Below are 25,978 nucleotides of genomic sequence, written 5' to 3'. Positions count from 1 at the left end.
TTGGGGCACACTCAGTGCCACCCAGCCCCAAAGAACCATCAGCACGGCCTGGCCAGTGATTGACCTTTATTAGGACGCGAGGTGGGGAGGAGGGCCCGCCCCGGGGCCCGCCGCTCCCCAGTGGTGGCCCCCGCAGGAGTTAAGGCTCCAAGCAGCAAGAGAGGAGAGGGTGCTGGCTGAAACAACCGAGGCCTGGGAGGGCCCCCCTCTGGATCAGCCGGGCGGGGTGGGCGGTCCAGGCGCCTAGGTGAGGCTAGTGTTAGAGCTGCTGGTGGCACTGCCCCGCTTCTGCAGGCAGCGCACGGAGCTGGGGACCTGCAGGCCCGTCGTCACCTGGAAACTACCGCACCACACCTGGGGCACAGGGGGAGGGGGGCAGGCGGGCTCAGGAGCAAAGCCGGCACCCGGCGCGCCCCCCCCCCCCCATCCCCGCCACGGAAGGGTCCTCACCGTGAAAGCGGGCAGCAGTGGCTGTGTGAACTTGGCCTTGAAAGTGTGCAGCAGCTGTTTGGTCCGGGCATTGTAGAAACACAGGAGGCCTGGGACGGAGGCAGAGCGACAGGGGGACCGATGAGGGGATCGTGGCAGAGGCGGGACGGGGAGAGGCGGCTAGAGACGCGGCCCGGGGCGCGGGGGTCACCTTGGTGGAAGTCACAGTGCACGCCCAGGCAGTCGGGCACGGGCGCGTCCAGCACCTTGGCCTTGTTGGCGTGCTTGGCGGTGAAGCTGGCCTGTAACCAGTTGTTGACGTGCAGGCACCAGGACGCGGCCGTCTTGCCCAGCTGCTCGAAACGGCCCAGGCTGCGGTACGCCACCCCCACGCCGAACGCCTTGCTGTCCGGCTCGAAGCGCACCTCCCAGTAATGCTCCCCGCCGTCGATCAGCGTGTCCCCTGTGGGGCGGGGTGGAGTCGGGTCCCGGGTGGCCTTGCGCCAGGGGGCGGCCACCTGGGTACTCCTCAGTCCTCGGCTACGGCTTCCGGGCCGTCCCCGGGCCTCATCCGCCTCCTCTAGATGCTCCGAGAGCCCGGATCCTCGCCAAGCCTCGGCTAATCCTTTCGGGTTCTCTGCCGGTCCAGGCTACCCGTTCCAGATACTTCCAGGCCTTAGAAGCTTCCTCCAAAGCAAACAATTCCTCCCCGTGTTCAGACACCCCTCGGTCCTCAGTTCTCTCCGACACTAGATCACCCCCAAACCCTTGCGCCTGGCGGACTCCCAAGTGTTCCCACGGGCCTCGAATCCCACCGGAGCGCAGAGTCTCGCCGGCGTGCCGGGCCCCTCTCCTACCGCTCTGTGAATCTAGGGTCTCCCCGGACCCCCAGCCCCTGGTGGAGGCCAACTTCTTCCAGGCCCGACTGCACATCCTCTCCTGCCCCCGCCTCCCTCGCGGCCCACGGCCCTCTCCCGTCTCAGCTCCTCTCCGACCTCAGCTACTTTCCCAACCACAACCAGGCTCGTTCTTCCCAGAGGCCCCGTAGCCCCCTCTCAGGTGTCAGCCACTCTGCAGAACCCCCACCCCTCCCCCTGCTTCCTCCCCGGACCCCACCTCTCGCCAATCTCAGATGCTTTCGGGGAAAGCCCAGCTCCTCCACAGAACCCCAGCTTCTCCTCAGGTCTTGGCTTATCCCCAGGACGCGGCTACTCTCTAACCCCGCCCCTGCCCGGGTACTGCTGACCGCACTGACTCCTGCACCCCCCAGCCTCTTCTGGGAGCCCCCTTCTGGACAGCGACGATCCCCCTGAACACTGGTTCCTCCGTGGGCCCCATTCACTCCATCGCTGTCTCCCCACACCAGCGACTCTCTCTGGCTCCCCCACAAACCCGGCTGCCCCGTAGGTGACCATTCTTTCCAGCTACTCCACAGACCCCAGGACGCCCCCTGGCCGACCTCCAGGCCACAGCCTCCACAAGTTCTGCCCCCCCACCCCCAGTAAGCCCCCCCCTCCCCCCTCCCCCCCCCAGTCCTCAATTCCTCCAGCACCACATCATTGGAACCATTCCCAGAAAGCTTTGTTGGTGGCTGCCTCAGTTTCCTCAACCAAAGGAGTTCTCTCCACCCCCCACCCCCCACCATCAGGGCCCTGCCCAGAGTGTCCCCTCTGCCCTCCTGTCTTTGCCCCTCCTTACCCAGCACCGTGTAGGACTCGGCCGTGAAGCGATCCCGGCCCCCACGACCGGAGGGCATCCTCTTGGGAGACGGCACGCCTCTGTGAGTGACAGGGAGAAGGCTCAGCGCAGCCCTTACTGTCCCCACAGGAGGGTTTCCCTGGCGCCCCCCCGCCGGCTGCCGCGGTCTTCCTGTCAGTCCTTCCCAGGACTTGGTTCTTTTCACGCACTGGGCCCCTCCTTCCAGAACACGCCCAGATAGCCCTTCCTCGGCTGGAAAACTACTCAACTGTCAAAACCCAGTTAAAACTCTCTTCTTGGGGCGCCTGGGCTAGTCGGTTACGCATCTGACTTCGGTTCAGGTCGTGATCTCACGGTTCATGAGATCCAGCCCCGCGTCTGCTGTCCGCGCAGAGCCCGCTTCAGACCCTTTGTCTCCCTCTCTCTCTGCCCCTCCCCTACTTGCACGCACTCCCCTCCCCCCTGCCCCGAAAATAAATACACATTATAAAAACAAATCTCCTCTCCCTTCTCGGGCTCCCTCCTTCCACCCCAGCCTTGACCACGCTGGGCTCTGGGTGTCCCTGCCCCGTGGGATGTCCTCCGCCAGAAACTCAGGGAGGCCAGGGGGCAGGCTACCTGGCGGGGGAGTTGACGGGAGACGCCGTGCGCCCCTTGCCGTCCTTCTCACGGGCCTTGATGTCCTGCACCTTCCCGCCCATGGCGTCCCACTCCACGGAGAGATCATCCACCCGCAGGTTCTGGTGAGATGTGGACGCGTCCAGGCGGAACATGAACGCTGGGGCCGGGCAGACGTGGGAGTCACAGAGATGGGGAAACCCGGAGAGACACAGAGAGAGAGACAGAGAGACAGACAGTGACCAAGACAAACCATGTGACAGGGACGGAGAGCAGAGAGCGACAGCAGGGACTAAGAGAAAACGAGAGAGGTTGCCGGGCTCAGAGACAGACGGATACAGAGCGACAGGCAGCAGGACGCCAAGAAAGACAAGACGGGGCAGAGCCGAGGGCCAAGGGAGTGAAGGCTGAGGGCTTGTTGCCTGAGGGTCCCCTAGGTCTGGAGCCATTTTCAAAGCACCGGTGGTGCTTCTGCTGGAGGGTAATCACAGGAAGGGGCCCGGGCTATAGCACGACAGTTAGGCCAGACTCTAGAAAGTCCTCCTCACAGAGCACACAAAGGTGTTGCTGCAAGAGAGTAAGCTCGGCCTTCACTACTGATATCCCATCCCCAATTCTAAGAGCGCTTATCTAGTTTTTAGGAGAGAGAAAGAGAGAGGGAGGGTGTGTGTGTGTGTGTGCGTGTGAAAGAGAGAGAGAGTATAAAACCCATCCAGTATAATGGGCTCAAGTGCAAAAGCAAAAAACCATGGCAGGTGTATATTAGACACTCAGGTTAAGGAAGCTACTGGGGACTAAGCTCCGAGCTTCCTGGCAGCCAGAGCAAAAAGAGTCACGGAGCCCTGATTAGAAGATGCTTATTACACACCAGTACCTGGGGCCCCAGGGCGAGGGGTTATGGAGTCACAGCCAGGGTAGGGGTGGGAACCAGTCACCTGGTGTCTCCAGGGTCACCGACTCGGAGAACTCGCCTGCAACTGCCTTATTACAGGCCTTCACACGGAAATTCATGTATTTCATGTCAAACTTGAGACCTAGGAGCAACAGAGGGATCTCAACGTGGCGTGCACTTTGAGCAAAAGGTTACAGGTCCCTGTGTCCCACGGTAGTCCCAGAACTCATTCTAAGGAGCACCTTGCAAACGACATCTGATCCCTGAGACACCATCCTTGCCCTCATTTACCTGTGGTACTATGGGTACTTGGCTCCGCCTCCAATCCAGGCTGGCCAATCAGGATGCTTAGGGACACAGTAACAGCGATTGGTTCAGGAATGGGCACACGACCCAAACTGGCCAATCAGAAACTTCCCTGGGACTTTGGGCTGGTATTATAGGGAAGAGAGTTACTGTCTGAGGCTGGCCAGCCGGGAGGAAGCTCCTCTAGGAAAATCTGTCAGTGCATTTGGCAAGCCTCCTTCGGAATGTCGCATCCACACGCAACAAAGGCAGGGAACAAAGGCGATCGAGCCATTTGATTTGCTGGATCCCCTCGATCTCCCCATGCCTGGTTACTTAAAGATATTTCCTACTGCTAGGACATGTCCCCCGCTTTCTTTCTTTCCTTTTGGGTTCGTTTCTTCCAGTCTTCAAAAATAAAAAGCAGCTACCCAGTTGTCCTTCCCCTCAAGCTAAACCTCTTTGGAGAGCTGTCTACACCTTCACCCCTTCTCTGCTGCCTCGCTCACTCTCCCTCCTCTGGCCTTTGTCGGTCCCCCACCTCGCAGGACCTCCTGGCTGACTGACCACTCCTTCCCTCCTGGAACATTCTCTCCTTGGCAGCCACGGCACTGTCGTCTCTTGGCTCCCCCACTCTGTTCTCCCTAGGTCTTCTTTGCAGGCACTTCCATCCTCAACACCCTTAAATGTCAGGGTGACTCTGTCTGGGGCTCTTATTCGTGTCACCGTGCCCCTGTCCCCTTCTTGCACTTCAGACACCATCCGTCCACCAGAGCACCCACTGCCCAGCCCCTGGCTCAGACCGCATGCCCAGTTGCCTCCTGAGTGTTCCCCCTGGGATGCCCGTCCTCTGATCATCCCAAACAGTACTCAGCGCCCCCTGCTCTAAAACCTCCCATAGCTCCCCTTTGGCCCATTCTTCATCTCACTTCTCCCCACAGATGTTGTTCTGTCCGCAAACCTAACTTAGTTTCGGACACAAAGGTTCGCAGTGCTCACTTCAGCAGCATGTAGACTAAAATTGGAATCACCCAGGGGCGCCTGGGTGGCTCAGTTGGTGCAACAGCTGACTCCTGACCTCGGCTCAGGTCATGATCTCACCGTGCGTGAGATCGAGCCCCGCGTCGGGCTCTGCACCGGCAGCGTGGAGCCTGCTTGGGGTTCTGTGTCTCTCTCTCTCTCTCTCTCTCTCTCTCTCTCTCTCTCTCCCCCTCCCCCACTTGCTTGAGCTCTCTGTCTCAAAATAAATAAGCTTTAGAAAAATAAAATAAAATTGGAACGATATAGAGAACGCTAGCATGGCCCCTGCAGAAGGGTGGCATGCAAATCCGGACATAAAAGGCTCAGCGCTCTGGCCTCTGAGCCCTAGATCAGGCTGTTCTGCCTAGAAGACTCTTCTCCACCCTCCCCTCCTCTGTCGGGCCTCAGCCTGGCTGCCACCTCTTCCAGATGCCCACCCAGACTGTCTCCCCCTTGTCCGGATCCCCTTCCCTGAGAGCCCAGTACATTACTCAGCAACACCACCTACTGCCCCAGAGCAGAGATTACCAACCAGAAGGCTCAGCTTCTGAAACCTGGAACCCACGTGCCTATGGGCGGTCTGGACTCACTGTGTGCCTCAGTTTCCTATTCTGCAAACTGGCAATCGCAATGCCAAATCCCAAGCAGGGGTCGCATGAGGACGCGATGAGCCGAGGCATGTACATACCAAACGCTAAACCAAACCCCTCCCGACTCGTCCAAGCAACGGAGACGACAAATGACGACACGGGTTCGATGCCTAGATGAGAGCATTCGATCCTATCGACATCACACACCTTTCAGTGGATTCAACGTCCTGCCCTGCGGAACGCACTCACTAGGAATGTTGCAAAAGGCAACAAGAGGGGGGTGGCGAGGGGGTGACGCATCAGGAAGCCTGGGATGCGACAGACCTCCACGCTGACCGTGGTGGCCGGTACCTGAACTTGCACACGGGACGAAACCGCCTACGGGCGTACACACGCGCGCGCGCACACGGACGAAGGCACGCAACGCCAGCGAAACGCGGACCCACGAGGCTCCTGTCTGTTCCTTGGTTTAGATATCGAGCTACAGTGACGGAAGCGGCTACTGACGGATCCTGCTTCGGGTTCTGCGTCTCCTGCCCCTCCCCCACTTACGCGCTGCCTCTCTGTGTCTCTCCAGAATGAATAAGTGTTTAAAAAAATAGGGGCGCCTGGGTGGCGCAGTCGGTTAAGTGTCCGACTTCAGCCAGGTCACGATCTCGTGGTCCGTGAGTTCGAGCCCGGCGTCAGGCTCTGGGCTGATGGCTCAGAGCCTGGAGCCTGTTTCTGATTCTATGTCTCCCTCTCTCTCTGCCCCTCCCCCGTTCATGCTCTGTTCTCTCTGTCCCAAAAATAAATAAACGTTGAAAAAAAAATTTTTAAATAAAAAAAATAAATAAATAAATAAAATAAAAACAAAGCCTGGGGGAGGGGGTGGGGGGAGGGGGATATGTTTGTTTTGATTCCCCTGCAAGGGATAATAAACCAGTAGCTTCTCAGGCCCTTTTGCTGGCTGCTGGCTTTTCTTTCCTGCAATTAGCATGCTCATTAGTAACCATGCATGCTAATTACAGATAAAGAACAGGCTGATTACAGCCCAAGAGCTGTAGCGACAGTTATCTTGTGGGCACGGCTCTCCCCGCCACTGAGGATTTCCTCCGGCGCAGACGGCTGCTGAAACTCATCAGGGACCCCCGATTTTACCCTTCTGGAGACACTCCCCTTCCGGCTGGGGGGAATCCCCACGCTTTCTGCTTTCTGACGACTGCCAAGGAAATCCCCCAACACTGGGAGGATGCCAGCTCCAGGGCGGGACTGTCGCCAGTCTTGCTCACTAGGGCAAGGGCAGCACCGGCAGGCGCTCAATACCCGGAAATGAATGAATGAACGCTGCATAGGAGACGTGAGACGCCGATGGGGAACGCCTTGCCTCCCCGGGCCTCAGTCCTCTCATCTGTCAACTGGCGGTGAGACGCGTGTCCGTTGTTCGTTACGTGTGGGGCAAACATTTAGCACGTAGTAAGCCCTCCAGAAACGGCGCGGTGCCTGTCATCAATATCGTTTTTATTATTACCACTTCGTTACTCCTGATCAGCCCAGCGGGGCCCCCAGTTGACGGGGAAAAGGAGCCCGGAGGGGGCCGAGCCCAACGGGGCTGGGGGTAGGGGGCGGGGTGGGTGTCAGCAGCAGGGCTGAGCTGCTTACCGGTCAGGGTGTACTCCGTCTGCCGGATGCCCTCGATGACCATCCACGGCTGCTCCTCCTTGAGGCGGGGCGGGCCCTCGAAGTTGGTCCGCCTGTACTCCAGCACGTAGTGGTCGATCTTGCTGTCCTCGTCCGGCATGCGCCACACCAAGGTCACGCAGTTGTCTGCCACCAGGGACTCGGCCAGGTCAATCACAGGGGCGCCGGGCACTGTCCAGGACGGGGGGAGGGGGGGTCAGGTCCTTTGCCTGCAAGGGCGATCTTACAGAAACCTCACCCGCAATTGAGGCCTTCTTGGGGGCCTCCTCTGGAGCCCAACCTTGGGAGCGGGGCCCCCTCCGGGCACTGGGGCCTGGGGGTGGAGCTTCCACAGGGTTTCACCAGAGTGGGGTGGTGGGGAAGAGCTTCCTCAGGGTTCAACCAACAAAGGCCTGGGCCTTCTCAGAATACCACCATTTCAGGATAATTTCTAGAATTCTCTCATAGGGGCATGGCCTTCATGGGAGGTGGGTAGGGCTTTTCAGGGCTGAGCCACCAGGAGCGGGCTTCCTCATGGCCCCCCCCCCACACACACACACTCACACACAGGCAGGGTATCCTCGTGGCCCCACTCCCGGGGGCAGGCCTCCTCGTGGCCCCACCCACACAGGCAGGGTATCCTCAAGGCCCCACCCCCAGGGGGCAGGCCTCCTCGTGGCCCCACCCACACAGGCAGGGTAGCCTCGTGGCCCCACCTCCTGGGGCGGGCCTCCTCGTGGCCCCACCCACACAGGCAGGGTATCCTCGTGGCCCCACCTCCTGGGGCGGGCCTCCTCGTGGCCCCACCCACACAGGCAGGGTATCCTCAGGGCTCTACCTCCAGGAGCGGTGCCTTCGGGATTTCAACGCCAGGTTTACCCCAGCCTTTCTCAGGCTACCCTAGACTCCTGGGCCATTTCCCTGAAATCCAGGCCGGGAGAAAGCTCCCCTCTCACCAGGTAGGAACTTGAGTGCCTGTAGCATCCTGCGCTCCTGTGCAAAGTCCACCATGAGGTGACTCATGTTGTCGCTGACCTTGGCCTTCAATGACAGCCGGAAGGCAGGCGCCATCGTCACACTGCAGGGAGGAAGATGGAGGCAGCCTGCCGGCAGGCATCTCAAAAGGGCCCAGGCCTCTGAACCGTGCGCGGGAGACCCAGTCCCCTTTGTTCTGGTTCAGTGCGCTGGGCCAAGGGACCCCACCTTCACACCAGGGACAGGGCACTGGGGTGGGAACCAGATCCTGGCATCTTACCCATCTTTGATTTGCTTGGCAGCCTAGAAAAAGGGACGGAATAAAATTCAAAGTGTTGTCTTCATTGAATCAGAAAGTCACTACACAGACAGGAAGACTGAGGCCCAGAGTGGGCCACTTGGCAAAGTCCCCCACCACTGGGGCAGAAACACTTGGCTGTGCCCCAAAGGGATAGGGGGCAAAGACAGGCTCCTACCCCCACCCCCAGTGCCCAGTATATACAGCCGGCCAACTTGGCAGATAAAAATGCAGGGTGCCCAGTTACCTCTGCGTTTCAGATAAACAAAATGATTTTTTAGTATAAATGGGCCCCATTCAATATTTGGGACATCTACTAAATATTTCATGGGATATATCATATTCAAAAATTATTCATTATTAAATTTAAATTTCAGATCAACCACAAATAAGTTAAAAAAATTTTTTTTCCAGTTTATTTATTTTGAGAGAGGAGGGAGAGACAGAGCACAAGCAGGGGAGGGGCAGAGAGAAAGGCAGAGAGAGAATCCAAAGTAGGCTCTGCCCTCTCAGCACAGAGCCCGATGTGGGGCTTGAACCCACAAACCGGGAGATCATGACCTGAGCCGAAATGAAGAGTTGGATGCTCAACCCACTGAGCCCCCCAGGCGCCTTCAACCGCGAAGAATTTTTTAGTATAGTATGTCCCATGTGTTCTTTGGGACATACTTCTGAATGCTGCCCGGGCCACACTTATACTAAAAAGTCACTCATGGTTGATCTGAAATGCAAATTTAACCGCGTGTCCTATAGTTTAGCTTGTAGTCCTACCAGTATGGCTTCTGAGGCGCCCACCTGAGGGAAGTCGTCGCTCTCCGTGGCCTGCAGGGTCTGGTTGGCCGTCTCCAGAAGCTCCTCTGAGCTCTCCAGGGCCCGCGTGCAGGCAGCCAGCTGGTTCTACGAGTGGCATGGCATCGAGGGAAGAGACACCTCACCCCACTGCGTCAAACCCTCGTGGTCTCCCCCCACTTTGCGGGATTGGGGACACCACACCTTTCTCCAACTCCGGGCTGCGGGGGTGGGGAGGCTGCAGGGAAATCGGGGCTCACTCCCGGAAGCACAGCAGAATCACCTGGGGAATCCCTTTCTTGAAAACTCACACGCCCAGACCCCACCTGAGCCCTGGGGCCCCAACTTCTTCCACGCTGGGAAATCTGGGATGTTAGGAAGTTGTCCGGGAGGTTCTGATGCAGCCCCGGTGCCTCAGTTAGAGTCCTAGACCCCCTAGGGGCTGTACGTGGCGGGGGGGGGGGGGGGGGTTGGCAAGAGGCGATGCTGTCGGATCTGGGGACCGGTGGGAAGGGCTGAGAAATCAGAGGCGTTGGGTGAGGACAGGAGGGGAGGAACAGCCAGACGTGGATGTGGTGAAGGAGAAGGGGGTGGGGGTGGGAGCAGGGACCGAGAGGGAGAGCAGGTGGGTACAGGGATCACGGCCAGGGAAGGGGCAGAGAAGAGGCCAGGAAACAGAGGAGGTGAGGCCAAGGCCACTGGGGTGTCTGTTCTGGATCCGGGAGACACTCGGGGGCACCTCCAAGAGGCGGTGTGGGAGGTGTGGAGGGAGACCCTGAGGCCAGCCGGGCTCCTCTGAGTCTGAGGGGTGCAGTGGGGTTAGGAGCGCCCCCCCCCCCCCGGCCCACCTGCAGCTCGTAGGTGCGGCTGGCACGGTCCTGCTTGATCTTCATCAACATGCCCTCCTTCAGCTCCTCCAGGAGGGAGAAGAGCGACTGGAACTCCGCCTCCAGGTCTTCCTGTACCTTGGTGGAGTTGGCCTTGGGGAGAGGTGGTGGGGTCAGGACGGCCAGGATCGGCCAAAGCCCAGGCTCAGACGGGGACACGGAGGCCTGGACGCGGCAGCCGGGCACAGTCCGACGGGCATCGGCAGCAACAGGCTGGCTAACTCCCCGCGGCTGCCCCCCCCTCCCCAGCCCTTCTGGCCCACGAACTCCCCACCTCCTTCCGTCCCTCCTGCAGAGGGGACTTCCTCACCTCCACGTTCAGCAGCATTTGCTTGAGGGAGTAGATGAAGCTTTGAATCTCTTCATTCTTCACAGCCAGCGTGGTGATGATCTTCCGCAGAGCCTCCTGCCCCCACCCGAAGCAGGCACACGCCAAAGCCGGTAAGCCCCTCGACCAGGCCAGGCACCACCCCCCCCCCCACCCCGGCAAACTTGGGGCTCCCCACTCCGCCTTCCTGGGATCCAGGAGATGTGGGAGCCACCGTGCCAGTGAGCTTGGGCACCGCCGTGAGGCAGGCCCTGGGCGAAGCTCTGGCCCCACCTCCCCTCGCCTGGCACGTGCCCATTTGACGGGCGAGGAAACTGAGGCTCAAAAAGAGCCTCTGGGGAAGGCGCCCACCCTGGGCCGAGCCAGGTCGGCCTCAGCACAAAGCCTTCAACCTGAGGGCGGGGCGTGATCTGGGGTGAGGGGCCACCTTGGGAACAGGGATCGGGAAGAAGAAAGGAGGAACCTGGGAACGCGGGGCCAGAGGGCCCAGGCAACTGGGGAGCGGGGCAGGGAGGTCTGGGGGAGGGGACGGAGAGAAGAGAAGCCGCGTGGGAGGATCCCGCTGGGGCCTGGAGCCCTGACCCAGGCCTCCCACGGGAGGGACCCCCTCCTGGTCCCTCTTCTGGGGTTGCGGGATCGGTGGGATCACCTGTGCGGAGCCGGAGCAGCGTCCTCAGGGGCGGGGCGGGGCAGAGACCGGACACCTGGTCCGCAGTCCGCATGGAAGGCGTGGGGGATGGGTCAGGCTGGGGCTGGGATGCTGGGCGCCGGTGGGGGGCTTGGAGGGGATGCGCCTGGACCCGGGCCAAGATGATGAGAGGTCGGGGCGACGGCGGGGGGGTGGTGGGGTGCTGGGTCCCGCATCGGGGGGCTGGATCCCGGCGGGGTGGCGGCGGGGGTGGGGCCTCGGCCGCAGAGCAGCTGCGGGGGTGGGGGTGGGGGGCGCTGCGGCAGCACCTCGTCCCCTCCCCTGGTCCACCCCCGCCCCGCCCCGTCCCGCCCCGCCCCGCTCCTACCCTCTGGTCCTCCATGGCCGCGGCCCAGGTCGTCCCCGGCCCGGCCCGCGGGCCCCGCTCGCTCTTCTGGTCCTCAAGCCGCCTTTGCCGCGACCACGAGCCAATGGCCCGCCGAGCCCTCCCCGCCGCCGCCGCCGCCGCCGCCGCCGCGCCCCCCGTCAGCGCTCCATCACTGGCCGCAGCGCGCAGGCGCGCCCCCCGCGGCAGCCTGGGAAACGTAGTCCTGCGCTGGGGTCGCTGAGAGCCGGGGACCCCCCAGAGCCTGGGGCCGACGCCGGTCGCGATGACGGAGCTGGCGAGAGCCCGGGACTGGGAAGGAGGTTGCCTGGGTTCGACCACCCGGGTGGTGACCTCGAGCCCATCCTTCGTCCCTGTAGTGCCTCAGTCTCCGCACTCGGGCACCCACGCGATTTCGTGGCTGCTCCTCAAAGTGGAAGGCCACACCCACCCCTCCCGCGAGATCTGGCCCCTCACTGCTCACGCTCCTTGCGTCCGCTGGAAAGCCAAGGTCCAAGAGGATGGTCTCCTTCCAATGCCTTCTTTCTCTCTCCGAGAAAAATAGCCGAACTCCTATACATCCCGCAAAGCCCCGCATCGCACATCTCCGCCTCCAGCAGCCTCTCTGCCTGACCGGAATCCACAAGGCCAAGAATGTGTGTGTCCACCTTGGTCTTCCCGGCCAGCCCGGGGCCAGATCTCCCCAGGATCTCCAGCATTGCCTCTCAGCAGAGGGTGGGGGGAAGGGTAGAGTTTGAGAAAGTCCAAGGGAGGCTGGGACACTGTGTGTATCTGCTACGACAGTGTGGTCAGAGTGCCGCCGCCGCCGGGGGCCATCCTGTGGTTGACAGGAACGATTCTGGGGCGCACGCAGGCCCTCTTCTTTCCGGGTTTAAAAAGAGGTCACACTGTGGTCGGGAGCCAGACACTGAGGCCTAGGGCCTGTCCCCTCCTCCCACCCTGGCGAGTGACAGATGTAGGGCTGGGAGAAATTTCAGGGCTTATGAACCCCCTCAATTGGGCCCCCAAACTTCTCCGCAAGCTATGGGGACAGGGGAACACCCCCCCCGCCCTGTACCTGTTGGGGGACCTGGTACCCTCAGCACAAATCCATTCCTCTGAACCTCAAAGGACGACATTTTGGGGGCAAAATAATTGAAGCTGGGATTCTGATCTTCAATCCAGGCTCAGGCCTCTCCTGCCTGCTCCCTGCCCTCCCCCACCCCACCTGCCTCACCTAACCTTCCAACGTGTCCCCTCCCCCGGCTCAGGTGTGCTTATATAGAATCTCCCAGAAAGATTTCCATTCACTGGGACCCATTATCCCATTCACGTACATGTGCTGCCTTTCAGATTATAAATAAATAAATAAATAACCAAACGAATCTTTGGGGAAACTGAGGCAACAGACGGGAGGAAGTGGAGCCCTTAGAAGCTTTGGTCAGCTGACTGTCATCTACCGTCTGGCCTGGGCGTCACATCTGCCCCTGTGGCAGGGGCGGAGATTGTGGCCAGAGGTCTGTCGAATTGAATGGGGGGTGCGCACCAGCGAGGAGAAGGGGGGGGCCCTGATGGGCCAGGAATGGAGCCCCTCGGCACAGCGCTGGTCTTCCTGGTGCATTTCTGGGGTGAGGACGGGGGTCTCCCCCCCTCCCTCCTTCCTGTTGTCCATCACCCCCGCGGCCTGCCCTCTAGCCCAGAACCCCTGGAAACCTCTCCCTCTGCTCTGCTAGACACGGCCTGTTTCTCTCTGATACGCCGCAGAACCTTCCAAGGGTTGCAGGTTCGGGGCGACTGGGGGCTGTTGATTAAGCACCCGGCTCTCGATTTAGGCTCAGATCATGATCTCACTGTTCGTGGGATCAAGCCCCACTCATGCGCTGACAATGCGGAGCCTGCCTGGGATTGTCTCTCTCTGCCCCTCCGCCCCCCTCTCAAAATACATGTATACATTTTAACAAAAAAAAAAAAAAAACGAACAAAAAAACATCACAAAACAAGGGTTGAAGGTTCTAGCAGGGATCCTCAGAGTGGGGCCCTAGGAGAACATTCACACCACGCCCTGCACACCAGTCTCTCAGCAACACGCTCCTGCGCGTTCTCTTTCTTGCCCTTGGCTGGCCTGCTGGCTTTTCTTTCTTTCTTTCTTTCTTTCTTTCTTTCTTTCTTTCTTTCTTTCTTTCTTTCCCTTCCCAACATGCCCAGGTGGATCCCACCTCTGGGCCTTTGCACCTTCTGTTCCTTCCACCTGAAACACCTTTCCCCGGATTTCATCTCTCCAGCGTCAGCTGTCATGGCATCTCAAAGGCCAGGCACTTGATGCAAACGCACACATTCCGGGGGGGTCTGACGGGCACCTCACACTTCTCCTGGCCCCAAGCAAACCTTCTCTTCTCCTCCAGCCCTGCCTCTCCGCCAGTGTCCTCCATATTGGCCGAAAGCCACCTGATTCACACGGTCCCTGAGGCTAAAGCCTTGGCCATCGGCCACCTCGCCCTCTCTTGATTCAGTCCTTCTTCGGCCCTTCCGGGGGCAACCTTCAAAATCTACTCAGATTCTGTCTGCTTTTCCCCAGGGTCCAGATCCTGATGCCACTCTCCTGGGCCCTCGTCCGCAGCCAGCCCTGATCCTCCCAGCCCACACTCTGTCCTTAACCAGGGCAGTCAGGGCCACCTTTTTAACACTTAAATTGAACCCCGTTTCCTCCCCGCTCCCCGGCTTTCCCATCACACTCAGATTAAAAAGCAAACTGGAGCGCCCGGGTGGCACAGTCTGTTACGTGTCCGACCTTTGATCTTGGCTCAGGTCATGATCTCATGTGGGTTCAAGTCCCGCATTGGGCTCCGTCCTGATGGCGCAGATCTGCTGGGGATTCTGTCTTTCCTTCTCTCTGCCCCTCCCCTACTTGTGCTCTCTCTCTCTCTCTCAAAATAAACTGTAAAAAAAAAAAAAAAAAAGATTAAAAAGCAAATTTCTCTGATTTCCGCATGCCCACCTGCCCACCTCAGCCAAACCCCACCTTGCGGCCTCCAAAGCCTTGTATGGGCCATCCCCTCTCTGATCCCACTTCTGCCCTGTCTCCCCCGCGCTCACTCTGTTCCGGCCACAAGGGCCTCTTCGCTCTTCCTTTAACCTCCCAGGAGTGATCGTGCCCCAGGACCTTTGCATGGACTGCGCCCTCTGCCTGGAGCGCTCTTCCTCCCTCTTTTCCTTTCTTCCCACACGACTGGCTACTTCTTACCATTCCAAACATCACCTCTTCCGAGACCACCCTCCACAACCAGATTCTCCCTCACCCCATCCTTATCCTCCATCGTGATTCTCACTGCACGACTTCTTGGGTCTCTCTCTCTGCACCCCCGAGACCGTCAGCTCCACCATGGCAGGAATGGTTGTCTGTCTCCGTCACCTCCGTGCCCGTGTCTGTGGTCTCCAGAACAGGACCCGGCACACACGGGGCAGGATTGGTGTGCCTCAGTGAGAAGTGACCTCGCAAAGATCACGTAGTGTCACCTGTGTGGGCTGAGAGAGTAAGTCCCATAAACACACACGCACACACACACACACACACACACACACAGAAAGGCCTTACTCACGTCTTGTGTCCCCTAGTCCTGCAAGGAACTGCAGGCCTCAGTGTGCAGCAGGGTCCCAAACTGCCGCAGGTGAGGGAGGACAGCCAGGTGACCTTGGCCCGCCAGGTGGTGCAGTCCCAAGCCTGGGGGCAGCAGCTCCGTGTCGGGTGGAAGAAGGATGGTGTCTTCTTGTGTGACTCACATGTCACCAAAGGCAGGCTCAGCCTGGGGGGTCTGCGGGCCCCGGTGGCAGCTTTCCTGGGAGTCGCGTGGCAACCTCAACCTGCGGGGACCTCGGGACCCTCAACGACAGCAGGGACCACACGGGCTGGGTGACCGTGGAGATTCCTGAGTTGGAGATGGCTCAGGGCAGTGGCACGAAGCGTGTGGCCGACAAAGATAGGAGAGCAAGTGAAGGGAAGACGTGGGCCCTTGGGACTTACAGCATCTTAAGGCTCTAGAATCTCAAACTCCTAGAAATCTAAATTCGAAATCCTCCAGATGGGATTCTTACAGAGATCTTGCAAACTCCAGAACATCAAATTCTAGAATCACAGAACCAAAGATATGCCGGAATGGATCACTCTAGACCAGGACTCAGAACACTTTCTGTCAAGGGCCACGGAATAATTATTTTCTGCCTTGTGGCGCTGACGTTCTCTGTTGCCCCCACTCCCGGCTGCTGTGGTAGCCGGAAAGCAGCCCTAGACTGGACATGCGTGAATGTGCGGGCCTAGGTTCCAATAAAACTTTATTTAAACACAAAAACAAAAACAGGCAGGGGGCCTAATTTGGTCCACAGTCTGCAGTTTGCTGAGCCCTCTTCCAGAATATCACAATCATAAAGACTCTTGAATATTTATAGTTCTGGAATTCAGATTAAAAACAATCCCAGAATCTTTCTACAAATGTGTTATTAAAGTATATCCAACGTACAGATGGGGCGCCTGGCCGGCTCAGTCTGTGGTGCATGCGACTCTTTTTTTTTTTTTTTTTTTAATTTTTAAAGTGTATTTATTTATTTTTGAGAGAGAGAGAGACAGCACGAGCGCCCCACGGAGCATGCAACTCTTGATCCTGGAGTTGTGAGTTCAAGCCCCACATTGGGCATAGAGATTACTTAATAAAAAAATGAATAAAAATACAAGAGGGACGCCTGGGTGGCTCAGTCGGTTGAGCATCCGACTTCGGCTCAGGTCACGATCTCACAGTTCGTGGGTTCGAGCCCCACATGGGGCTCTGTGCTGACAGTCCAGAGCCTGGAGCCTGCTTCGGATTCTGTGTCTCCTTCTCGCTCTCTGCCCCTCCCCCGCTCACGCTCTGTCTCTCAAAAGTAAATAAATGTTAAAAAAATTTATCAAGACAAATAAATAAACCTTAAAAATCAAAAATAAAAGCTCTTCAGGAAGCTGATAATGAAAACGGGTTGCGAAACACTGACATAAAGGAATAGACGATTCTGGAATCTTAGCACGGCAGTAGCTTAGATACTTTGCCTAGGCTTTTAGGATTTTCCAGTCTCAGGGTGTGTAAGAGCAGGGAATTCTAGAATCCAGGTGGAAAACCATGGGCTCTCAAGGCTGGAAGGGACCTCGAAGATCAGTCAAGCCAGCTGCCTCCGGTCACAGAGGAGAAAACTGAGGCCCAGAGAAGGCTGACACGTGTCCAGGCACGCGCAGCCAGCTTTCTGGAGAGCCCAGCGCATAGGCTCTCCCCACTCTGCAGGTCTCCTCGCTCTGGGCCAAGCCCTGCACGGGGCCGGGACGCTCAAGCTGACCCAGGGCTCCTGCTCTCCCGGCCTGCTCAGTTCCTGGCCCAATGCCCATTCCGCTCCCGTTGGCAGGAGGGCGGTACGTTAAGGCTGTCCTGCCTGTCCCCACCTTCTAGTAACGTGACGCCTGCGTCCAGCTCCCTACAGCCGGCTTCCCCACCCGGGAACAGCTTCTCGGCCGCCCGGAGGGACCAACTCCAGTGTGAGAACACGCAAGATGAAGAGGTCAGGGGCACCGGGCCTCACGTTCATCGCAGCAACTTTGGCTCGAGTTCATATCAATTACACAGCCCTGGAAACATGGCCCCACTGGGCCGGTCACTTGCTGTGTGACCTTGGGCAGGTAACTTGACCCCTCTGTGCCTGATTCCTCAGCGATGGGTTAGGTGAGTTCGAAGTAATCATATCTACAGAGTTTATTACCGGGTCTGGAACATGATAAGTCCTCAGGAAACGTCAGCGATTATTTCGATCTGTTATGTTGATTACATTCGGCCAGACTCACAAGTTCAGGCCAGTGTGAGCTTTTTCTTTCGTTTCTTTCCTTTCTTTTTCTCCCCCCCCCCGCCCCAAACAGAGAGAGAAAGGGGAGCTGAGGTGAGCAACACTTTTGTTCAAAGCGGGGCTGAGACCCAGTTCCCTTGTATGTAAAATAGGCTAGACACCAGGATTGAGCTCAAAACCCAGGAGTCGTGAGGGTGTCGGATCCCATCGCCGGCATTGTGGAACTCACGGTGGGGACGGTGGAGCTCACGACCAGGGGGATGGGGCTCATGGCGAGGAAAAAAAAAAAAATCCATTTGGCGACTGTTTTGCAATAGCCGAGCAAGACGGAGGTGGGTAGCCCCGTTTTTCAGAAGAGGAAACCGGTTCTGAGCGAGCACCTGCCCCGACTCCCGCAGCGCGGCAGGGGAGGAATCGTGAGGTCCCACGTGGGGTAGGGAGGCTGTGACCCTGAAGGGTGGAGGCTGGACCCGAAGGTGAGCACCCCCACCCCCACCCCCACCCCCACCCCCGCGACACACAGGTTCCTCCTCTGCAGACCGCCTGCTGCCCAACGCGAACCACACCTCCAGCCACCCAGGTGAGCCCCCGCCGCGAGTCCCGCCTCCAGCCCCGCCCCCTGCGCCCCCCCGCCCCCCCCATCAGGACTCCTGGTCGCGCCGCCGGTGGCAGGGGCCGTGGCCGTGGCCGCCGTCGCGCCGAGGGCCCGTGTCTGGAGCGGCCGTGGCCGCGGGCGCGGGGACTCAGGTAACCGCGCAGGTAGCCGGGAGGACGGCGGGCGGTTTCCGCCGGCGACCCTGCCCCCGCGTGGCGGAGGCGGGAACTGCAGCTACTTGGCGAGGCCGCGGCGGGCGCCCCACCTGCCCCTTCTGGAAGGAGCGCGGGTGGGGCTGCGGGGTTGGGGGGAGAGGAGAATAAAGGGAGAAGTCTGGCCCCAACACTCGCGTTCTGCAGAAGCGGAGGAAGGATGGAGAAAGCCAGGCGGTCTCCTGTGATCTTCCCCTCTTAGTCTGTGGCATCCCTCCCCACCCCCCCACACCCGTGCAGGGGATCCTCTCTAGGGTAACGTCCTCTACCAGCCCCGGGGGCGCCCAGAGAAGACTGAGGCGTGGCCAGTGGAGGGGAAGGTGCTGGACATCCCCACGGAGGTCCAGACGGGTCTATTCGATCTCTTTCCCGCAGACCCCCAGACCCCCAGCCACGTTTGGCCCAGAAGCCTTGCCCCAGCCCCAGCCCCAGCCCGGGTCCCCCCGTCTCTACAGTCGGTGTCTCCCCTGACCCACGCCCCTCTGGGCAGCAGAAGCCAAGAGGGCTCCTCGAAGCGGGAAGAGGGATCGGAACCCAGAAAACACGCCCCCCCCCCCTCCGCCAGTGGCCACGTGAAAATGTGACTGATTTCCAGAAGGGGTCGGGGAGCCCAGCCGCCCAGCCCAAGACCCGTGTAGTCCTCACCATGAGGCTGGAGTCCTCCCTCGCCCTCTGGGCACTCAAAGGCTCATAAAGAAAGGAAAGGCAGATTTTGTGGTGACTTGGGGAGCGTTAAAGATATCGGAGGGGTCGTCTGGGGGCCCCTGAGCCCCAGGACGCCTGGAGGGGCCCGCTGTGGTGAGGAGGCTCTGTGATGACAGGCCAGCTCCCTCCTCTTATCCTTGGAGGGTCACGTCCAATTAGCAGAGAAGTGATGCCCCCAACCTCTACCGGGCGCCTTGAGCTGCAGGCACCGCCCTCCCTGGGTAGGCTTGGAGATGGATGGCGAGGCGGGACATGGGGGTCCCTGGAATTTATCAGCCCCCGGGGGCTCTGGCTCCACCGTCACCTTGAAGTGACACCAGCTGGGACCGGCTCCCCTCCCCCATTTCTGCTGTTTCCATGGGGACAGATGTCCATTCGCAGCAGCATCCGGGCCACGGCTGCCCGCCCCGGCGGAAAGGAGGGGCCGGGTGGGGGCAGGGCTGGCCCGAGAGCCTCCCCCCCTCCCTCGGTTTCTCCATCTTTGTATCTGCGCGGCATCGGCTCTCTCCGGGTTTTCATCTGACTTCATACTCACTCTCCCTGTTTCCCTCAAGCCCTCTTAGTTGTGGGCCATCCTTGTGAGCAATGCAGGCTTCACCCCCAGCCGGGGTGGGGGACACCCGTCCCCCTTCTTTCCCTGGGGCCGGGATCCCCGCCTCCCAGAAAGGACACTTGAAACGCACAATAACTTATTTATTTTCCGGGCCAGAGGAGGGCTGGGAGACGCAGTTCTGTACCCTAGAACCCGGGAGAGGGCCAAGAAGCAGCCCCGATGAAGGCCCAGGGCTTGGAGGGGCAGCGAGCGTCTCCCTCCGGCTTCCCTCCATCAGCGACTCTGGGCCCTCGCGGTGCAGGGCAGGGGCTGAAGCTCCCGGGCTCAGGGCGTCTGCACGACCACCGGGTACAGTAGGGCCAGGTGCTCCGCGCCCTGCACCGGCAGCGGCCGGGAGCTGTAATGCAGGACCAGCTCCGGGACGCTGGCGAAGGGGCCGCTGTGCTGACCCAGCACGAACTGATTCTCTCGGGTCCGTGCGAACTTCAGGTGCAGGAAGCCCTGGCTGCCCCTGGGGGACAGGCATCGCAGAGCGCCTTGATCACCCCAGACCTGCTCAGGCTCTGCGAGCCTAAAGGCAGGCTGGAACACAGGCTGCGCTTTTTCTCCAAACCTTCTGAGCCCGTGCCCTACCCTTCCGGGGCTCCCCACCGGTTAACCTTCAGTCCGGGGTCCCTCTCCTTTCTAAACTGTCTGCCCAATGGAATGACCTTGAACCTCAGAATCATTGTATCCTTAGCATGAAGGAAGCGCTCGTGGCAGGGGCAGGATTGAAACCTATTCTCCGAGCTCTCTTCAACCTTGTTCTTTTAGGGATCTCACCCTCGGATGCCCAGCAGAGTTTGGGGGCTTGTTCTAATCCGACACACTGAGAATCTTAGACACGCGCGTCGAGTCGGGATCTCCATCCGAAATGCCCATAAGGGCCACTGGGAGAGTCTGGCCCCGATGGACACAAACGGATACAATTCAACTTTTGGACTGGAGGAGTTGGAAGGAAAGGTCTGGGGGCGCCCGGGGGGCCCAGGCGGTTGAGCTGCAAGTCGATTTCGGCTCAGGTCGTGATCTCACAGCTCGTGAGCTCGAGCCCCTCGTTGGAGCCTGCTTGGGATTCTCTCATTTTTCTCTCTCTGCCCCTCCCCCGCGTGCTCGCGCTCTCTCTCTCTCTCTCAAAATAAATAAACTTAAAAAAAATAAAGGAAACCTCTCACCCACGCCCTAGATCTACTGGAGACCACGCCCTCTGGCCCCACAAGGCCCGCCCCACTGGTCCTATAAATCCCCTCCACTTTCCTGAATCCCGCCCTCCCCCACCCTCCACAGCCCCGAAAGCCCCGCCCACTGGCTGCTGGCGCCAGGCTTGGCTGCCACCGAATTAACCCGAAAGCCAGAGGCGGGCAGTTCTGCGACGCTCGGTCCCTCCAGGGGGGCTGGGGTCTCACCTGAGGGACAGGGAGCAGTCTTGGGGACTGGTCTCGCTGAGCCGCACGAGGTAGCTGCCTTCCTTGCAGAGCGACAGGAGGCTCTCAGCATCGGCCCGGCTCAGTGGGCCGTGGAACCACCTAGGGGGTGGGGACAGATGTCTCCTCAAGGGTCATCCCCCTTCGAACGCACCCTGGGGCCTGGTGCAGGCACAGCCGATTCAGGGACTCGTGACCTCCAGGCAAACAAGTGACAAAAATTCCCCCCGGGGTTTCTCAGGGGGAGCCTGGTTTCCAGGCAGCTGAGCCCAGGTCCACGTGGAGCCGCTCCCCCCAGTTCAACAGATACACCTGACCTTGATCCCTACAGCCTCCCCAGGCGAGGTCCCCAGTGTCCTGTGTCCCCTTCCCTAATCCCTCAAACTGAAACCACTTGCGTGGGGCTTTCACGAGACTTTTGCCACATCCCGTATCCCCACCCACCTGTAGCATCCTTTCTCGAATATTTCCCTGTCATGTGCTCAGGGAGAGGTTAGCGGTTGCGAGCGGGGGGCTCAAAGGCAGACGAGCGCCCAACAGACTCGGCGGTTGTTTGCATGGAAAGACCCTCCTCCCCCGGTGCCCCCTTCTTCACCAGTCAGTTCTGTGTCACGGTTTGGGAACAACCGTGATAGACACACAGGCTGGTGGTGCCCTCAGGGCTGGACTCGGCGGGCTGTTAGGGACTTCCCGGAGGAACCGCTAGGCTGGAGAGGCACGGAAAGGACCCGGACTCCCCCAGCTTGCGCGCCTAGAGGTTAAGCGACTTGCCCAAAGCTGCACAGCCAAGAGACGCAGGGCAGAGATGTGAACCCAGAATCTGATGCCAGGGGGAATGACCTAGCTAGGTGTCTGTCACAGGGGCAGGCTCCGGTCCCCAGCGAAGATGGGCAGAGGAAAGAACTGAAGTGAACGAATGAGTCCTAGGAATCTGCAGCTGGTACGGGATGGGCAGGGTCCTCCAGCTGGAGCTTTCCCACTCACGGCTGTTTCTCCAGGGGCAGGGCCGGGTCCACGCGCTCTGCGGGCTGGGGGCTTCTGGATGCCGGTTTCCGGAGCTCTTTGGCTGAGCCCGGGGTCCTTTCCCACTCCGGGCCGTCAAACTGCACTGGAGGGGGGAGGGGGAGGGTTAGAGAGGAAACGGTTAAGCCCAACCCCACCCGGGAGGGGCGGGACCGGGGCAAGCCAATGCACTCTCAGTAGGGAGGCGGTGCCAGCTTGGGCAACCTATCAGAGTCCCCAGTGGGTGGGGCCGGGCTTAAGGGCTGGGGCAGGATTGGCACAGGAGCAACCAATCGGCCTTCAGAAGAAAGGGGTGTGGTCACCCAGGTGTGCCGGCTTGCAGGGGCGGGGCAGCTCCACGAGGGACCAATCCGAGAGCAAGGGGCGGGGCTAGAGGGGAGGGGTGGTCATTCTGCAGACTCTGGCCAAGTCCTGGAGCCTAGAGCCCCGCCCCCACCCAGACAGGGACAGGCAGAGTGAGGCACTGAGCCCCAGCGTCCCTCCAGGTCACACAACTTCTGGGGCCAAGCTGGGTTTGCACAACGCTCTCTGGCCCACGTTATTTTATTTCTTAAAACTGACCGTACGGTTACCCTCTTTACAGAAGAGGAAACTGAGGTCAGAGACTTGGCCATGCTTCCCCCACTCAGGACCTGACCCCAAGCCCACCTGATGACAGTTACTAAGAAATGCTACCCTCTCCCCCAACAGCACTTTCTACCACTCGCTTCGCACGCACCCTGTTCTGTAGGTGCTAGAATGACCCCCGTTTGAGGGGTAAGGGAACTGAGACTGAAAGATAAAGTCTCAACTGAGTGACATAAACCCAGGCCTAGCCTATCCCTGCACAACACTGAGGATAAAGAGTCGGTTCCATCGCCCTCTAATGGTGTTTCTGCTCCCAAGGAAGATACAAGTTCCCCTAGGAAGAGAAATGTATGGTTATCAGTCCTTCACACTTCAGTGAGAATGAGTAAACTAGCACGGTGGCAGGCGACTGGGGTCTATTTTGTACGTTGAAACAGGGGGAAAAGACCAGATCAAGAAATGGAAGGGTGAGGACATTCAGGGCCCGTGGAAGGTCAAGGCCTGGGTCGGAGGGGCACCTGCAAACGCCTTGGAGATGTGGTCTTTCTTCCACTCCCAGGGCTGGTCATACTCATCCGCTGGCCGCTCATCCTCCTGAGGCAGCCGGCTCTGGCGAGGTCTCCTTCCAGAAGGCGGCCCATCTCCTGGCTCTCGGTCCTGCTCCTCATAGGGGGTGTCATACAGCTGCACCCCCTTGCACGGCAGTTCTGGGAGGCCGAGAACACTGGTCAGTGCCCACACCCACCAGGGACCCTGCCACCTGCCCCCCAAACTCTCACCCCCCCCCCCCCACTCACCGCTCACGGCCCTCTGGGCATCGTAGGGCTCCATGTAGCCATCATCTGAAGGTGGCGGATGAGGCTGGGCATCGAAGGGGTCTGAGTACTCGGTGTCGAGTTCCGACTGGAGAGAGAAGTAAGGAAGTGGCCCGAGGGGAGTGGGGAGACTGAGCCCAGCGGCGGAACCCCCTCCGGAGGGATGGCGCCCCTCTCTGAATCACCTAACCCTTCTGCTCCACGCGGCTCATTTTCGCCGGGGTTGGGAGTCCTCTCCGCCTACCCACCAGGATTTGTGCACAGACGCCAGCTTCTCCTCCTCTCTGCCTCCGTGCAGTTCTGACTCTGACACACAGCCCTGCCTCCCTCCTTCAATAATTGTTAATGCTTGTCAGATGAGGAAAGCAAGGCACAGAGAGGGTAAGTGACTTGCTAAGGGTCACACAGCAGCCGAGTAGGAAGCAGGGTTGCAGCCCAGGCTGTCTGCTTCCCGGAATCCCCGCCTCCTCCTTCCTCTCTCTTAAACCCCTGGGCTCTTCACACAGTCTTTGGCAACCCTCCTCAAATCCTCTGTCTCCACGGAGGGTTTGGGTCGGCTCCCTCATCCTCTAGGGAAAATACTGAAAAAAGCATGGGCATTGGAGGCAGGTCTGGGTCAAGTTCTACTGAGCTAGGGCCCTGCAACCTTGGGCCAGATGCTTCTGTGAGCCTCAGTGTCCACTTCTGTGAAATGGGAATAATAGCGGAGGAGGGGCACTTATAGTGGTGAGGAGGTCCCAGGGCTCGGCAGGGCGGTACGGCGGTGATCCCCTCGGATCTGTTTGGGGAGCTGGGGGGGAGAGGACGAGAGGTGTGAGCAGGGGACAGGAGGACAGGGGGACAAAGCGGGGCCAGAGAGGCAGTGGGACCACCAGCGCCGTGCACCGGAAAGGGACAGATACCAAACTCCACTCAGCAGGTGGAGGACTGAGGAGGGCCTGGCGGGGGCCCTGGCCTCCCCATGAAACAAGCTTCCCCAAATCCAGGCAGCCCAGCCTGGCCCTCCCGGCCACCCGGTCTCCTGAGGCCACCCCACCTCTGGGACTCAGCCACGCACCTCTTCCCCAGGGCTGCCCAGCAAGACCTTGGCTCGGGCCATGTCTGCAGCTTCCACCTTGATGAGCCGGTGCTTGGGAGAGTCGTACTTGGCGTCTCCGAGGCCCTTCGAGTCCCCGGCGCCGGCGGGGTCCGACTCCAGGCGGCTCTCCGAGTCCTCATAGGGGTCCTCGAAGTCCAGATTCTTCTGTTCCCGGTAGGCCCTCAGGATGTCGCTCTCCGTGTAGTCGGGGGTGGGCGGCTGCGGAGGGGGCCTCCGACCGCCAAAGCTCAGGTAGTCGCGTAGCCACTTGGCCATTTGTGCGTGTGCCACGCCAAACCTGGCCACCGTCAGAGGGGGACCCACATGCCCCCTTTCTCCGAAGAGTTCCCGGGGAGGATGGGGGAGGAGACGGGTGGGGGGGAGGAGGAGGAAGAGGAGGAAGGAGAGCAAAAGTCCACCTTAGCCCGGCTCCGCAAGGACGGCGCGGAAAGGGGGCGCCCCGCAGGGCCCTGAACGCCGAGCGCCGGGTGGCCGGGCCAGGGCGAGGGGCATCCGCGGAAGCGCGCGGAGTTTCCGCGGGAAGCGCGGTTCCCGTGCGCCGCTCGGCCGCCCGCCGCCTCCGGGAAGCTCCGGGATTCCCTTCTGGGGTCTGGGGTCGGGGCAAGCGCCGCCCGCGGGCGCCCCCAGACCCGGCTCAGCCCGGACGCCTGGGTGCTCAGCGCAGCGGGCGGGCTCCCCCGGGGCGCGGGCGCCGCGCGCAAAGTTGGGCCACGGGGACGGTGACCTCCGCGCGGCGCATCCTTTGTTGCGCTCGTCTCCGCTCCGGGGGGAGCCCGGGTCCCGCGGCCCCCGGCCCGGCCGCCTCGATCCCACCCCAGCCGCCGGCACAAAGGGAAATAAAACCTCCTCCAATCCCCCTTCACGCTTTCGGAGAGACTTTACCCGCCGCGGCCGGGAGGTGGGACTTTGGGGAGGGGGCGCGCGGGCGGACGCCCCAGCGCCTGCCGGCCCCCGGCCGCGTCCCGGGCAGCGACGTCAAGGCTTCCCCGCCTCCCCCTCCGCGGCTTCCCCCGCCCCCTCCGCTCCCCCTGCGCCCCCCTCGGAGGTGACTGAGACCTTCAGCTGTTCTGGGAGGGGAGGGGAGCCGCTGCCCGCGCTGGGAGGGGGGATGCGGGGCGGGAGTCGCGGGGCCGAGGCCGCGGCAGCTGGACACTGACCCGGAGGACCGCGGCTGGCAGGAGCGAGCGTGGAGCGCGGGAGGTGGGAACAGACGGGACTGACCTTGCTCACGAGAGCGAGAGGTGCAGAGGCGGGGGACGGGGCGGGGGGGGGGGGGCGCGGAGAGGAGGCGAGGTGGAAATTGGCCTGGAGATGGGGGTCTGGATTTGGCCGCGAGAAGGGGTGAAACTGACCGGCAGAGGGGGTGAGAGCCACCACTGTTGAGGGTTGAAATTGAGCCAGCCTCTGGCGGCGCAACTGACCAGCAGACTGTTCCAGAGGTCACTGGCTAAAATTGATATTGATGCTGCGGAAGCAGGCGAGGGGCGACGGGAAGGGACGGGGGCCTGGCGTCCCCCTCCCAAGAGGACGCTTCTCTGCACCCCCCACCCCAGGGGACCAATTGCAGCATGGGGGAAGGGGGCTGGGGCAGCTGGCCGTGGGAAGGGAGATGCTATCT

The 25,978-nt window shown here is 60.4% G+C and overlaps 2 protein-coding genes and 1 pseudogene across 2 annotated transcripts; 1 reads left to right on the top strand and 2 right to left on the bottom strand.

Moving 5' to 3' along the window:
* Nucleotides 1-164: 164 nt before the first annotated feature.
* FSD1 (fibronectin type III and SPRY domain containing 1) lies at nt 165-11,499 on the bottom strand. Its single transcript, XM_047850914.1, has 13 exons — nt 11,485-11,499; nt 10,451-10,546; nt 10,102-10,233; nt 9,260-9,361; nt 8,447-8,469; nt 8,148-8,269; nt 7,174-7,383; nt 3,681-3,779; nt 2,746-2,905; nt 2,128-2,207; nt 641-892; nt 451-539; nt 165-354 (listed from the first exon to the last, which is right to left on the bottom strand). Exons 1-13 carry the CDS (start codon nt 11,497-11,499, stop codon nt 244-246), a joined length of 1,491 nt encoding a protein of 496 aa, XP_047706870.1. The 3' UTR covers nt 165-243.
* On the top strand, nt 5,175-5,273 carry LOC125161384 (uncharacterized; annotated as a pseudogene).
* Nucleotides 11,500-19,527: 8,028 nt separating the features above from the next.
* On the bottom strand, nt 19,528-25,017 carry SHD (Src homology 2 domain containing transforming protein D). Its single transcript, XM_047849040.1, has 6 exons — nt 24,319-25,017; nt 23,244-23,349; nt 22,965-23,153; nt 21,841-21,964; nt 20,839-20,958; nt 19,528-19,907 (listed from the first exon to the last, which is right to left on the bottom strand). Exons 1-6 carry the CDS (start codon nt 24,613-24,615, stop codon nt 19,721-19,723), a joined length of 1,023 nt encoding a protein of 340 aa, XP_047704996.1. The 5' UTR covers nt 24,616-25,017; the 3' UTR covers nt 19,528-19,720.
* Nucleotides 25,018-25,978: the final 961 nt, after the last annotated feature.

Source organism: Prionailurus viverrinus, chromosome A2 (genome assembly GCF_022837055.1).
Source record: "Prionailurus viverrinus isolate Anna chromosome A2, UM_Priviv_1.0, whole genome shotgun sequence".
Taxonomy (NCBI): domain Eukaryota; kingdom Metazoa; phylum Chordata; class Mammalia; order Carnivora; family Felidae; genus Prionailurus; species Prionailurus viverrinus.
This window is presented reverse-complemented; position numbering and strand designations above follow the sequence as displayed.

What these genes read in the sequence shown, in the direction of transcription:
- FSD1 (XM_047850914.1), bottom strand. An exon ending in AGAGCGACGACTTCCCTCAG is followed by an intron (nt 8,470 to 9,259) that starts GTGGGCGCCTCA and finishes CCCTTTTTCTAG; the next exon opens with GCTGCCAAGCAAATCAAAGA. An exon ending in CACTGCTGCCCGCTTTCACG is followed by an intron (nt 355 to 450) that starts GTGAGGACCCTT and finishes CCTGTGCCCCAG; the next exon opens with GTGTGGTGCGGTAGTTTCCA.
- SHD (XM_047849040.1), bottom strand. Translation starts at nt 24,615, where the DNA reads ATGGCCAAGTGGCTACGCGACTACCTGAGCTTTGGCGGTCGGAGGCCC. An exon ending in TGGGCAGCCCTGGGGAAGAG is followed by an intron (nt 23,350 to 24,318) that starts GTGCGTGGCTGA and finishes TTCTCTCTCCAG; the next exon opens with TCGGAACTCGACACCGAGTA. An exon ending in TGCCCAGAGGGCCGTGAGCG is followed by an intron (nt 23,154 to 23,243) that starts GTGAGTGGGGGG and finishes TCGGCCTCCCAG; the next exon opens with AACTGCCGTGCAAGGGGGTG.